This window comes from Centroberyx gerrardi, chromosome 10 (genome assembly GCF_048128805.1).
Source record: "Centroberyx gerrardi isolate f3 chromosome 10, fCenGer3.hap1.cur.20231027, whole genome shotgun sequence".
In the NCBI taxonomy this organism is placed as follows: domain Eukaryota; kingdom Metazoa; phylum Chordata; class Actinopteri; order Beryciformes; family Berycidae; genus Centroberyx; species Centroberyx gerrardi.
The window spans coordinates 8,544,362-8,560,521 of NC_136006.1; the positions used below are offsets into that span (position 1 = coordinate 8,544,362).

The 16,160-nt window shown below is 40.5% G+C and overlaps 1 protein-coding gene across 3 annotated transcripts in view; it reads left to right on the forward strand.

The window, feature by feature from the left end:
* Nucleotides 1-16,160, forward strand: part of LOC139926539 (nck-associated protein 5-like) — a 68,478-nt gene that overhangs the window by 18,410 nt on the left and 33,908 nt on the right. For all 3 annotated transcript variants that reach the window (XM_071918289.2, XM_078286108.1, XM_078286109.1), the window contains exons 3-7: nucleotides 3,869-3,959; nucleotides 7,355-7,507; nucleotides 12,283-12,351; nucleotides 14,522-14,560; nucleotides 15,535-15,654. In XM_071918289.2, the coding sequence (XP_071774390.2) occupies nucleotides 3,869-3,959; nucleotides 7,355-7,507; nucleotides 12,283-12,351; nucleotides 14,522-14,560; nucleotides 15,535-15,654 (472 nt within the window). The remainder of the gene's footprint in view (nucleotides 1-3,868; nucleotides 3,960-7,354; nucleotides 7,508-12,282; nucleotides 12,352-14,521; nucleotides 14,561-15,534; nucleotides 15,655-16,160) is intronic.

A 16,160-nucleotide genomic window follows, 5' to 3' on the forward strand; every position in this document is an offset into this window, starting at 1 on the left:
GAAGTGTTACAGCAGACTGTGTAATGCCTATAGGCCTGTATTTTGGATTTACAGAAATGTGTCAGCCACACTGTACTTCTCATAGTACTTCTCATAGATCATCTGCCAGATATCAAAGGGCCAACAGACAACAGAATGACTTGGGTGTCAATACTTGTTAGTCATTATTGTTAGTCATTATCTTCAAACTGGCTCGAAATACTGTCAGGATCAGCACAGAGGACTCAGTGAACCACTTTTACTTGAACCACTTTAGGAAGAAAATACTTCTTTTATCCATTGGTGAAATGAGCAAGACTACCACTCCTCTATCTGCTATGCAAATGAAAGGCAACTCACTAATTCTCCTTGTGACAAAGAAATAACATGCATAATTTGATTATTAGTAGATACAGATGCAATACCACATTTTTTGCTTAAATTTGACAATTTTTATGCCAAAAAAAGATCCCAAAATGAGTACCCCGGTTTGGATTTCTGATGGCTGATACCGACATTTTTAGATTTATGTTAATGATTTCCGATATTTTCGTTATAACATCTTTACATTTTCCTTTGCCCCCAAAATTCCAAAAAATTACAAGTAGTTTCAGTTTTTCCCCCAGAGTTGTGTTCTTGTCAGGGTGGAAACACTCTGAAACAGCATGTAGACCATCATGGGACACTAAAACTCTCCACTGAAACCCAGAACAATGAAATTCTTCTAGGCCGGTTAGCAGCTCCTTAAGGCAGGGTGATGCAGGTTTCTTTGCAGGTTTAACAAACTGAAAAAGACTAAAATCCGATCCTCACCTCCATCACTGACTGGCTGATATCTGATTTCTCTTAAAAGGCCAGTATCATCCTGATATATAATCATCTAACCCTAATTATTAGATGTCAGTCTGGTTTGGGTTGGGAATGTGAGTTATGCCGTGATAAACAACCAACAAAATACTTGAGAAAACAATACCATCTTTGTGTCAAAGTTCCACATTGCGGGCCCAGCGCAGCGTGAAGCCAAATTGCATTACTCCTTAACCGAGAGAGAGCAAAAGGCAAAAATTCAACAATCATTCTGCGGCGTTTCAGGAATGAGTTTTGAGCACAGAGGGAAGAGGGCTGCAGTCACACAGAGCCAGACGTTTCCCTGCCAGACCCGAGTCATGAGATCGGGACGGCCTGGAGAGCGAGAGGCCTTGTTAGGGAAGAGCCAGACAGAGGGTGGGAGGCTGTTTTTTTTTTTTTTCACTTTCTGGGAGCACTCAGCTTCACATTATTTCCCACATGGTCCGCAGAGAGACCCAGAGACCCACTTTCCCTTCAGTGCCCACTCACAAACACGCAACGATGACTATCTCCCAGCTGTGGAACGCGGGACGATGAGCGCCGTGTCGGTAGCGATCAACATCCGTGAAAGTCAGTGGGAAAGCAGCATGGGGTGAGTGACGACCGTTTGAGTGGAAAAAGGGGAGAAGTTAATGAAATATCACTGAGGATAACGTGGAAGCGTGTGATTTCAGCAGGTGCAATCAGCTAAAACTTATGGTGTTGTGGAAAGACCCATGATGCACTGTGGTGACTGCTGCACTTCATCGGATGCAGTGATGCTGAGGATGCTGTGAAACCAAACTGAACAATGTACAAAGAGACAGTCTAGGATATCAGACTGTATAATATCACCTACCGCTTCTCTATTATATAGGATCACAAGAAGATTTGTTGAATCCATTGTCTAGGTGCTGTGGCTTTAACCTTTGCACTCCACACTACTGGTTGCTTGTGATTTTGGTTTGAAGCAGAATTTTGACTGCAGATGGGTACAATCTACCTATATTTATGATTAGATGAACAATATAACTTTAATGATCCTTAAATTGTGGCAAAACTGGATGGCATCAAGCAAAAGATGAGTGGAAGAAGTCAGATTGGTTTGGAGATAGTGAAGACACTGATGGTGATGATGATGATGATGATGATGATGATGATGGTCATGTTGATGAACTGTCCTGCTCAAAATAAATACAGATACAGAAAACTTGGACACAACAAAGGGATAATAAGTTAAAGCAACTCATTACCATTTGTTGTTTTCCTTGCTATTTTCCATACTTTTTATCCAACTTTATTGTGGTACCTTTACATCACTGTCTCTTTGTTTTATTGTATGTAAAGCACTTTGTAAACATTATTTTTTAGAAAAGTCCTATGCAAATAAAGTTATTATAAGAGGGTGAATTATAAGAGGGTGAAGAGGACAGAAAATCAGCAGTGTGTAGGTGAAGTAAATATCAACATAGGGAAAGTATAGTTAAGACCTTTTTATAGCCTACTACTGTTTATAACACTAATACTAATACTAATACTACTACTACTACCAATACAACTACTGCTTATAATAAGAATAATAATTAGAGTAATTGTGATTAGTGGCACCTCATTCTGTGTGAGCTGCTTTCTATCAACACAACATTACTTCTCCTCCCCACAGCTGTTGATTGACATGCAGCTTATCTGTGTATGGACAAATATTTCACAGGGAATCTGGAACAAATCCAGCATGAAGCGCATTACTGGATTTTATCCTGTCCAATCACAACTAATTATAGTATTTTTAACATTTAAACACAAACATTTGACTGAGCAACGCAGTAACTTATGCAGTTAGTCATGCACGATTTTAAAGTTTCATAACATATTCCATTTGGCGGACGCTTTTATATCCAACGCGCCTCACAGTACCGCGAGCGCATGCACTTTTAGCATGGCGGGTTCCCGGTGGGAATCGAACCGTCAACCGTGACAGCGTCGCCTCTCCTCGACCCTTCCAGCAGCACGGGACGACATCCTCGCTTCACATCTGGCCTTTTAAACGCACATATTCGCATTTCGCTGACATCAAATGAGTCAGTTTGCCATTTGCTGTTGTCAAAGTCAAAGCAGAGCCTACTCATTAACCCGCCCCCCTGCTGGGAGTGTTTCAGGTCAGTGGCAGTGAGTTTGGGCAGGACTGCCGGTGGCGCGGTCACAGTCAGCAGGGCTTGTGCTAATGGCTGCGCCGCTCGCATCAGACAAGGGAAAACAGTTACTGTGGAAGTGACAGGGCAAAATGTCACTGCGTACGACATTATGGGGAACACGGTCAGTGTCTTTCAAGCATACACAGCTCCGAGGGAAAACAATTACAAATCAGAAAGCAAGACCGCACCGATTTAGTGGAAGCCGTTTGAACAAATGTCAGCCGGAGTATTATGGGTGTTTGGAAATCTTATTATTAATTCAGGAAATGTTATTCATCTCAAGAAAGTGTTGAATTTGGACGCAATGGATCAGTAGCCTACAGAAGAAAATAACAGAGCACAGCTGAGTAATGGGTAATTTGTTGGTAATGAGGCAGTTGTTTATGTAATCTTTGTAGTCTATATTCATAATTCTGTTACATCACCACACAGAAAACTTATGCAAGTGAATGGATGTGGGGAAAAAGCCTGAACACTGGCAGTGGCCACATCTCATAATCTCATATCCAGACAGTGTGAATGCTACAATGTGAAAATATTCTATAAACGTGGAATAGCCCTTTAACCTAGGAGCCTCCATCAGTTGGTCCATCAGCTTCATATTCCAACAATTCCATACCTTTGCATCCAATTAGCAAACTTCATTACTGTATCCACTGGACTGGGAAAATTGCGTTGTACCTCAGCCATTATTAATTCCACCGTTCAGTTTGAGCCTCCACCTTGTCAAAAACTATTACTTACAATGGTTTCAGAGTAAACTGTTGATTAAGACAACTATTATCCCTGTTGGAAGATGAATTGAGAAGATGAAGAGAAACCCATTCAGTGGATTATATTGTGACCAGTTTGTTTTCTTTTGAACGCAGCATGGAGGAGACGGTGCGAACGCTACTACAGAACCAGGACTCACTGGAAGGCCCCAGCGTGGATCCACTGGACCTCATGAAAGCATACAAGGTACAACAGGAGACAGAGGTGGGGACTCGAGTCACATGACTTTGATTCGAGTCACAATTTTAATTGCTTGAGACTTGACTTGAAGCATGAAGATAAGACTTTGGTTCTGGTGACTTGGGACTTGACTCTGATTTGTACTTTGATGACTTGAAAAGGTTTCTAAAGTCTTGACTTGAGATCTTAGATTGAAAGTGATGAGATTTGTTCCACCAGACGACTGAATTTAAATTCTGTTTTCTGAATTTGTATGGAATGATTGAATTTAATTATTGAATTTATTGAAGTTGAAACCGATTATAGAAATCAAACTCATGATGCTCTTACCAAGTTTTTATCCTATTAAAACCATATTGCATTGAAAAGTCCTAGATATTTAGTTTTCTTTAAGATATTAAATTGATACTGGACTCTTGATTTGTTCTGACTTGACTTGCTGTTCTACATTTAGACTTTAGACTTGACATTAATGACATGGACTTGACTTAAACTTGACTTGGTAATCGACATTTAGACTTGGAACTTGACTTGAGACTTGTGCCTCAAGACTTGAGACTGACTTGGGACTTGAGCAAAATTGACTTGGTCACACCTCTGAACTAGGAACTAGTGGAATTCAGAAAAAAGTTGTTTTGTTTGGTTGCTTTAGAGTGATTTTAACACAAAGTGATGCTTACCCCCTATTTGAATCAACTTAGATCTGGTCTGCAAACTTTGAAGTGAAATTGTTCTGAATCGACCTAAAGGATTATGTGGAACTGTCTTTAGAGCACCCATTTTATTTTTTATTTTGCACTAAGCCAATACAGAACTGTAATAAGAAAATATGGGAGCAATTGATTCTTTTACTTTGTATTATCCAAATTGCAGAATTATTGCAGAAACAACACTTTAGCAAAACCCCAGAGAAGATTTAGCATTAGATATACTATTGATCTCACCGTGGAATTAATTTCAAAGTCTTTTTCGCATTATGGCTTCTTGTTCCTAGTCAGCATTCAAATTTATAATATGCTTTGCGAGGATTAGAGAGTAAGTGGCAGGATTATTGTGTTTTCTTGTGTAGTGTATAATGTATATCTAGGTATTTATGAGAGAGCAATTCTCCCCTGCAGACCGTACAGACTGAGTTTGGCGTGGTTTCCAAAACTTTCAATGTGATGCACCTTAATCGATTTTTAGCCATGACAGTTTGTAAACCGCCACCCACACCCTCACACCCCCGCATCCCACCCTGCCTCACTCTCCTCTGTTTTATACACGCACACACACACACACACACACACACACACACACACACATACGTACACACACGCACACACACTTTAGATCTTCAGCTCTCATGAAATGCAATTTATGGGTAGTGCTGCTGTGGGTGAATGTGCAAGACATAAGAACTAATGAACCATATAACAAATGCAAATAAGTCTCATAATTCATAATACATTCTAATTAGTCTGAGGTCTTATGTAACTCAACCCTATCTATTTTTCCCCCCTCTTTTTATGCCTTTGCTTGCCTGTCGTACTTCTTATATGTTTCTTCTGAAGGGCTTTTTAACATTTGGTCTCTGATATTTTACAATAATCGTTAAATGCAAAATGGTAAATCATGCAAACCTGCATTACGGGTCAATAAACACCAGGCAAACAAACACCTCATTGTCTCATCTTGTGCAGTCGATGCTAACGAGTATGAAGAGAGCCGGTGGCGAGTCAAGTAAAATAAAACATTAGAATAAAATGGAATTAAACGAATGAAATGGAATGACTGTAGCAAATTAATGATATTAGAATATCAATATCAACAAAAATAGTATGAATTTGGATAAAAGACAAGGACAAAACATCTCCTGTTTAAAAAAAAAGCATACAAAATGAATCACACTCCACAATATGGAAGCATAATAAACACAAACTTTACAGTGTGTTGCACTTTTTAATAAAGTGCATCTATAGTACCGTATGAGCATACACACAGCATATTGTATATCATGCGTCCCACTGCCTGAACTGATCATTATGCATCCAGACAATACCTCCATTCAGCTGATAGTGATTATCCGCCTGGTTGAGGAAGGAAACTGGAAATCATCATGTTCCACTGAGCTTTATGCATCCAAACAATTCTTCCAGTCGACGCAGAAAATCCACCTGGTTCAACGAGAACACCGATGTAATTTAGAGTTACAGACCATTTACTTCTTGCTACTGTATGTCTTGTTTATATTTCCCCAATCATTTTGCAATGCGCGCTGTATGAAATTAGATTTTCCAACGTTTACTTGTTTTTCGTTGTTTTTAATATACAAACTTAACAGTGTCAAACCTAGCTTGAAATTAACCGCTGTCACGCCTAACAAAGAAGCCCAAAGTAAGAAGACACGGATGTGACAATAAAGTTTGTAAGGCAATGTGTTTTTGAGGGATTATTTCTTTCTTCCTGTGGGTGTCAGGTGATTGACAGCAAGCAGAGCATAACGTAATGTGCGCACTGATATGAAAACGCTCAATGTGGGCACAATGAAATATTGATAATATAGAAAACTTTCACAAAACCAAATTAAGGCTTCATGTTTACTGTGATGGATTATCTAGCTCGGGCAATTTTCAAGTCTGTGGAAGTTGGTTTTCACACTGTGTGCAAGATTGAATGGCAGAAAATAGCCGCTTCTGAAGGGAGGAAAATGAGCCTTGATATCTCCAACTACGCTGATTGTGTGCAGACACCAGCAGGAATAATGGAAAGGAGAGGGGATACCTAGAGGATTGGCACAAAAACACCAGCATTATCCTTTAAAGTCACAAGGAATCGGCATTTCGATGGTGTCTTGCTTCCATAATTTGACATATTTCCAGTTGAAACAGGATGTTGGAGAGGGATGTAACGCAGGGAGGGATTGTTCAAAAGTGGGCAAGTTGCACCATAGCAAACATTTAAAGAGAAAGTCATTGAAGCACATTGCATACTCTGTTTTGTTGGTGAAGCAATCCGCTGTGAAATGCTTTACTCATAATCTTGAGCTGTCACAAATTCTAGTTACCGGGATGCAGCCATGGTGTCTTATAACAAAAGGAAACAGGGGGACAAACACCCAAAAATGCACCACCTTCTCATATTGCCACTTGTGCCACTTTGACAGTCGTGAAGTTGCAGATTCAATACGATGGGAGGGTTTTCCAGGGAAGTAAAAGAAATGGGATTTTGATATAAAGGTATGACAAATTGCTAAATAGGTGAATGTTATCATATGGAGAATATGGAGAATCAGCCAACAAATATTTTTTTGTCAAGAAAAGAGAAGAGAAAATCCAAGGCACACCTTGGCTATTTCATGTTAAAACGCAATTATTTTTTACTTGAAGTTCTGCATCTTTGATCCTCTCACTGCGTTCCAGGACAAACTCCTGGAGGAAATGTGGAAGCAGCAGGACAGTCTGGAGGGTCCCACTCCCACAGCGGAGCGGCTCGGCTCGCCGCAGGCCGGCGGTGGATCGGAGGAAAATTCAAATGACACCAAGCCCCTTCTAGAGCGACTCAGAGCCCTGGAGGTAAAGTCCGCTGCATGGTCCGCTTCCTACCCCTCCCCATCCCATCTCTCTTTTCTCACCACTTTCCCATTCCCCATCCCTCTTTTTAGCCATGATCTCTCACATACTGATCAATAAATTGAAGGTATAGTACCTTTTGTTTCATCTAAATCTGCATTTCACTTGATATCCAGAGAGATTTACAATAAGTGGGCAGTGTCTTACTCCAGGACACTTTGACACACTGGTTATTCCAGGTATCGAACATGTGACCTGCTGGTTACAGGATGATCTGTCTAACCACTAGCCCACCTGACCAGTTTCTGTTTCTTTCTTGTTCCTGGAGGATCTAATAGGCCTGAGGCGGCTAAGGAGATGACACGCTGTCTTAGTTCACTCCAACCCCCATTAGTTTTATCCATGGTTGACTTTTTAATCCCTGAGTTGTCATGCTGATCAATAAATTGAAACTCACGTTGTTCTCTCTTTCCCTTGTTTCAAATTGCTATTTTTCAGACTGTTTTATGTGTTGTTTAAACTAGCTGGGGGCTAGGCTTGCTTAAATCATTAGGAAAATCCAAGATAAAATACCTGTTCAGTTCCTCTAGAACATTGGAGCATGAAAAATGTCATTTATACGTATATATTCATATGAAACGCAAAAGCATTACCTTGTCAGAAATACTCTCATAACTCTCAATTATGTTTATAAGTAAATACAGCCATGTGCCATTCATGAATAGCAGCTGAATCTGTGTGGTTGCCTCATTTGGAAACACATGTAGATGACAAATAAACAAGCACAATTACCGTTTCATCGTACCTCTATCCATCTAGGAATATTACAGAAAAAGACAGCGCATTTGGTTGGAGAAGACTCTTCAGGGGCAAAGAAACAGCAGCAGAACAGGGACTTATTCATCTCCAGGAGGCGATAATTAAAATGCTGACAGGGTAGTTAACATTTGGAGTCAGTGTTCCAGTGAATGTTCCTCTCTTTCACACCTTCCCCGCAGAAAGGTAATAGGACGTACCATCTGTTGAGAGGTCTCAGACAGGCATTATTGATCACACTGTTACATCCACTGCACAGCATACCTTAAAGGGGAAATACACCCCAAAAACAGAATTCATGTTGCCGCTGCGGTCTTTGGGGGGAATGGGGTGGAGTATGCAAGACTGGAGTGAGTGAAACGACGCTGACTTTAAAAACAACACCTGTTGACACCAAAGTGCCGTGGTAACACACTGTTGTTGTAACTAAGTCAACACAAGAGTTATATGTCTTGGTCTATGATTCTTTTAGGCCGTGGTTACACCTGTTTTCAGTGCGACTTGGCGCGTCCAATCACGGCAGCTCGCATTAACTGTCAGCTGTGTACGCTCCCAGATCAGATCTTGGCTGCGTTGAGATCTGATCTGAATCCACATTCTGAGACGGCCTGGCTCGCATTTCTATGGGATCTCAGTTGTGTGCAGACATAAATCCGGCCACAATCTGGATATCGCAAGCAACGCCATTATTAATTTACCACGCCCCCATTGATGTGTGCCACGGCCGTCCTTTTACACTCTGAGGCTCTAAGGTGAGTGTTTTGCCGCTTAATCTCGAAGCGGGAAGCATACAAAGTCGAAAGTACGAAAGTTTCCTCATACGAAAGTTACTCAGCCACTCTGCTCTCTCCTCAACAACTGCTGCCTGTGAGTTCTACTGCTAAAAATGCAGAAAAAAAAAAAAAGAGCTCGTCTTGCAAACAGCGACATGTTTCTTGATTATAATATTGCGCGGGGAAAAACAAATCCGATCTCGTATCTGACCACAGAGCTCGCATACAAGTGTCATGTGAGGACACATCAATGCGACCTGATCTGAGATCCGATCTGACAGTTCAGATTGCTGAAGTCGCATTGAAAAGACCGGTGTAACCACGGCCTTAGCCACTCACTGTAGTTAGAAAATCACTAAACTATCTCCTGGTTTGTGGATGTTCAGCCACCAGCCTCCAGTTGGTTGATGCTTGTTTGACCTCTACCGTACTGCCTGGTGTACGAGGGCACACTGGATTTCTCTCATGCAGCAACAGTGCAGACCGTAATTCCAAAAGATTTACACCCCAACAAACGAACACACACAGAGCGGCTCCTCTCACGCACCTAATAAATCCAAGATGTGTGGGAATCATATAGGTAAACTTTGTTTTAAAGGTGGATTTTCAATTTAAGTGCAGTGAAGCACTCAGTGAACATGAATTAGTTTTAGCTGTTGTGATTAATCTTTCTATATTCTTCAGTTGTATATTATTCAACCATGATTGCCCTTTCTTAAGCACGGTCTTATTTACAGCCAAAACCTGGTTTAGGGACTTAAACTCGGTAATGTAATACGATCTCTGGACAACTAGATAACAAATGTGGAGAATTCATAAAGCACTGTGGCACAAAAAAATATTCATAGATCCTCATCTTATAGCATGGAGCTATACTGAAACTGACACACAAGCAAATACTTTTGGTCAATTACAGGCACATTTAAAATATTTAAATTTAGATGCCATTTAAAAGCTTTAACATCACACCCTGTGTCTTGATAAGGTGATGATGATGATTGGGTGCAGGCTCAGATAATGAACAGCATGGATCCTTGCTGAATTACTGAAAATATAGTGATCCATCAAAAGCCTGGTTCACATAATTCAGTGCTATATTTTTTCTCTGCGTGTCTATTTAAGAATGCAGGCATAACCACTCATTAGCGGTGATGGCTTAGATAAACTGGCGCCTTAAATTACATCAATTTCCTTGTCTACTTTGTAGACCCTAATGGAGTATATTTTGCATCTTTCAAGCCGTTGCCTCTTCATGGTGGCTGCCTTTATTTTAATCCACGTTTGTAATTAAACTTTAAGGCTGAAGCGGAGGAACATTACGGGTTTTCCATTTAGTTTGAAACTACTTTCCAGCCATTACGGCACACTTGGGGGCCTTCCATATAATCTACCATGAACAATTTGCTCCAAGACCCACAAATAAAAGTGAGAGGATAAATAAGTAAACATAGACAGAGCTGGCTGTGCTCTCTGACTGAAGAGGAACCCCGACTCTCCTCAACCGAAAATCATTTGCGGCGGAATCTGACAATTAAGACTAATGCACTGTTTGATGAGACGCTTGCTGCAGATCAATCATGTCAACTACTGTAGAAGAACTAGGAAGACAGGAGCACGGCGATAATTTGGCACACTGCAAAAAATGTCCATCTTAACAAGTGATTTATTTTTGTATTCTGTCTTAAAATGTTGTTTTTTCTTAAAATAAGTGAAAAAAGAAAATACCAATGGGGTGAGAATACTTTTGAGACATGGCACATTATCCTAAAATAGGACAAAAAATAGGAAAAAAAAAATTTTTTTAAATATAAGTGTTGAATAGCATTGGAAAGAAGTGAAATTGGCAGATTTTTTCCCTTTTTTTATTTTAGGGAATCTAAGATGTTAAGCCTGATTAGATGAAGATTAAGAGGTGACTTGCTAAAATTGATTTTTTTTTTTATTTTTTTGGCAATGTATAATGTGTAAATCAATAAAGCTCATTTGTAAAGGTGAAGTACCATCACATCGATAGCAGATGTAGGCCCACACAACACATATTTTATAAGGCTCAAGCACTTAAAGTTCAGGCTCATAACTTGGATCTCCCTGACCTTTAGCCGGCCGGTCTGGCAGCCTCCGTGCCTCCAGGCCAAGCCGTGGCCTTTCAAACACCCACTGTCCTGAGGTGTCCTTCCTAAGAAAAGACTAAGTCAGAACTCTCCATGCTCTAGTGTGGATTAATATGACCAGTCTCGGGGAAATTAATGGGCGCCATTTTATCCAAGCAGTGCTACTGAACCAGGTAATATACTGTCGTGATTTCCATTGGCCGTATAGCCCTCGGTTAGTTTGCAGACGATGCAGAAAATGTGGAACAAGCGAGAGGCAAGCGGTTCCTGGAAGGCCGGTTGTTCCCTTCTGTGATCCGCTCCTGTGGTTTTCTGCAAAGTTGTTGTCCAGGCGAGTTCGTTGACAACAGGCTCAGTTTAGGTAGCTAAGATTTACTGGATTAATCATTTCAGTGGAAAGTCACCTCCTGAGTTCCCGGAATGGATTCTGTTCCCTGATGGGCAAAAACCTCTATTGGTAATTGAATTACACCTGCGGTACCTTAAAGTCAGGCTCACAGACGCTGGGAGGATCTGCAGAGTGAAGTTTGGACACCTGAAATTTATAGCATTGTGCATTTAGCGGCATCCTTCTCCTGGGAGACTTCAAATCAACAGTTCCCCCGGGGAGACGGTCTCTGGATCAAAGCTGACCGCTATTGAATGTGTGAGGCAGAAGATGCTTTCCGCTACTAGAATAAAATTTTCTTTAATGACAAATTGATGCTTTGTCACTGGCATTATGTAGAAGGTTTGGTTCTCCAATATCCACACATTGATTTGTGAAGCATCTATCTATCTATCTATCTATCTATCTAGGAGGATGGGGTGTAACTTTTGCAACTCATCAAGGGGGAAAAAAAGAGAAGTTTTGGGCATTTATCTCATGTCAAAATGTTGTTAGGCTACTTTCCAAAGAAGAGTTAATAGGATCAAAAGCTTATATTAATCACTCAAGTTTGTTTGAACTGGAATCTCACGGCCAAGTTACGTGCAGCGGATGCTTAGTCAAGTTTGCTGCATTATATTTTGATAATGATACAGCAGCATATCCAAAAGTGATATGTTCTGTTTACCTGTTGGTGTTTTGCCTCTACAGGCGGAGAACTCTGCTCTGTCGATGGAAAACGATAACCAGAGGAAGCAGTATGAACGCTGTCTGGACGAGGTGAGTGAGACTATTTCCTCTATACAGCACTTTCACATGCACACAAACCTTAAAGTCACAATGAAACTGCATTTTGGGAGCATCTTGCTTCCTCAATGTGATGTATTTCCTGTTGAAACAGGATATTGGGGCGGGACAAAACGCAGGGGGGGATCATTCAGAAGTCTAAACCAATGGGAGATCAATTAGGGAGAGAGAGAAAAAAATCTGTGATGTTTTATTGGTTGGAATTTTTATGTTGTCTCCTGGTACACAATGATGTCAAAGTAACGCCATTTTGATATAAAAATACAAGAAAATGATATTTATGTCATTTTTTTGTCAAATAGAATATATAAATTGTCCAATAGGTATATGGTATGAAAAAGTCAGTTTTCATTTCAGTGTGACTTTAAACAATTGGTGGTCCCTGAATCATGTGGCGTTTCATGATGTATTTATTGTATCTTGTCTATTTTTTTTATTCTGCTATAGTAAAGCCAAAGGAAAAGTTCCATGTGTGGACAATAAAGAAGTTTCTATTGTATTCTATTGGAAATTGTCTGTACCCTTTCTGATTCTATCCCGTCAGTCTTAGCCCTTACCTTGTCACCATATACAATATCGTCGCTGTTCGGTGAAAACCTCATATCTCCAATGCTAGCAGCCTTGGCCACCATGCATTTTTGAGTTTATTCAATGAGGTTTTAAAGGGTCTTATAAACCCAAGAATGGTAGAATTTTATCAACCCGTAAAAGACAATATAAATCCTTCAACTGAGGTGAAAACGTGAAAATCAACAAAAGTTAGGAAGCTAATTATGCGGAATCCTCCATCGATACCTGATTTAAACTTTAGGCCGCCAGAGACAGACAGACGGAGTTATCTGAGGCCCCAGACAAGAATCTGAGATGACTATCAGTTTCTAAGCTAACGCGCGCACACACTCGCACACACACACACACTATTATCTATAGAGTTAGCGAGGTCCATAGAGGAAAAGCCCAGAGAAGTATACATCTCTAATTGAAGCAGACAGACAATAGAGCTGTGGGCGATTTGGGAAGGAGAGCAGGTTTGAGTGGAGGAGCGAGCCTCCCTGCCCAGGAGGAACGACTCCTACTGCACTCCTTCTTCCCTCTTCTTCCCTTCCTCACAACTGTTAGATTGTCTCTCCATCTATCCTCCATCTCCACTGTTTTTTTTCCACTAATGGGCTTGTTACCATGGAGATCGCTGCCCCCGTGAGAATTTAAAGAATTCTGGTTGAGGACAGAAATTTCAGAGTTGCTGCTGCGGGATTAATTTCTCTTCTTCTGCTTTTGAGAGTTATGATTATGCACATGGGTCTTTTTCGGGCGAGCGTTCAGAATGCTACCTGTCATGGTCTGAATGAGCTGAGGCGAGTGTTTCTGACAGATAGATGAAAGAGGTGGAGGGAAATCATTTTGCAGCACACAAAAAAAGTGGAAACGTATTTATTATTGCAATTTCAAGGTATAATGCATGCTTTCCCTTCAAATATCAAAATAACCCGGGAAAACCCACATTTCAGATTATGCTTTTTCTTTTGAAATCCGGAATAAAAAGTAAACTAAACTGAAATTTCTTCATCATCTCCTTTATCTATGAAGACTTGAAAACATAGAAGAGAAAAAGCACAAGTGAGGTCAATTTCTCCTGCTGCAGCTTTTGTATTTGTTTATACTTATGTACTTTCGCCTCGAGTTTCTAATACCCATACGCTCTCAACAACATGTCAGAAGATCCAGTTAGATACACTGACTGCAGGCAATTGCATTACTAAATTTGACTCTGTGATGCAACATTTGGTCAATTTCTCTTAAAACAGCAACTCGCACTCAAACTCGCACTCACACAGCTCTAGATTGGCAATAATAGTGAGTAAAAGAGTAAAAGACAGGAGAAATAAGAAAGGATGAATAAAACATACAAGATTCTCTATGTTTATACGGAATTATTTATCTTATTTTTAGATTATTTTATGGTTTCTCTGCATGCCAAACATCCACAGAAATTAGTGAAATATGATCCATTGAAAGATAATAACCAGACTCATTTTTCAGACCAATCAGCCACATATTCGAGCCTCACCTGTTGCGCAGATGTTTGATAAAATAAAAGATTGTTTTAACATATTTCACTTCTCTTTCCCTGTCTCTCTTCAAGGTGGCGAATCAGGTGGTCCAAGCGCTCCTCACGCAGAAGGTTTGTCTTTGTCTGTGTAGTATTGAAGCTTCATTAATCCAGTCAGCCATTACAATCGATCAGAGAAATGATGACTGTCACAGCGATGAGCGGCTGCGTGTCAGCGATGTAAAGAATGATCAACAGTAAACGTCCTGCCTCATCAAACTGCGGCAAAAGAAAGTCTAAATTATCAGTGAGGGTTTTTGTGGTTAAAGCTGTGTAGTACTAGTGTTGTGTAGCATTTTAACATATAAATCATTACCACATTAATTTTGAGACATTAGTATAGTTGGCAGCCTTTACCAGCCTCTACACTACATTTTATATTGTGGACCGCTGAGTCAGATTTGGAGGGAAATCTGCTGGACTGCTTTACGGCACAAAACAGGAAAGAGAAGCTGTTCTTCCAGAGCAAACAGAGCTAAAGCTTTCAGAGTTTCTGGCAGCGGCAGATGGTGAAAGGAGTGAATGTTCCGATGGAAAAATCACTTACAACATGTTTATCCTCTTCAGTAAAGCCAAAGAGAAAACAAACGTACCTGGAATGACATCAGGGAGGTGCGGACAAGTTGCCGCATCCTGTTTGCAACAGAAAGCAATGCGGTTTATGGGAAATGTGGTCTTAATTTTGACAAACACAAGCACTAACAATACTACTGGTGCGAGATAGATGCTCCCAATCGCCTCCACCATGGTATTACAATTAATTTGCTGATGATATATTGATGTTTGCAAATGCTAGACAAAGCACCTTTAAATGTTTTCTAATTGAAACAATAATTGTCATGAGAGGAAGCACGAGAAATATGCCTATAATCAATTTTGGTTCCCTCCGCATAGTTTAAAGAGGATTTAGAGCATTTATATCTTGCATGAATACAATATTCTGTAGCTATTAAATTCAACTGTGATACACATGTAGTTCTTTGAAAAGGTCACAGTCAGTTGTAGAGTCACTTGCTTACTTGTCTCTTTTTTCGGGGTGTCTCCAGGACCTGAAAGAGGAATGTGTGAAGCTCCGGACACGTGTGTTTGACTTGGAGCAGCAGAATCGCATTCTGAGTGTGCTGTTTCAACAACGTGTCAAAATGTCCACGAATCCTGTCTCCCAGGTAGGCCCACATGGCGTCATGGATACAAACAGACACTGACAGACACAGTCCGCTTCAAGGCTGTTTGAATTTTACATGAGCAGCGCTCCACTTCTAAAGGTTACTAACTTTAAAAAGGCCCTAAAAAGAGAAGGTAAACTACTCAATAAGCAATAGAATTAAAATTTAGGCTGTTTTTTTTTTTCTTTTCCTAGAAAGATTCACACTCAGATTCAATTAGAAGTGGAAACGGGTTCATTTGGCCTTATATTAGTTAATCCTTAATTAGTGCAGTTAGTGTCACAGTGGGCTGCTCCAGTGCACCGCAGGTCATCAGACAAGCTTTACCTTCCCTCACCACCCTCTATTCTTATGTTAATCACAGCAGAATTTAGCCCAGCGAGTTAGACCTCCCATCCGGCTGTAGCTGGAAGGTGACGGTGTAGAAACCTGAGACGGAGCTGAACAATGGGCTCTAATTGGACCGCGCTCGACCTTTGAGATCTAAATTTAATTGGTTGCCAGAT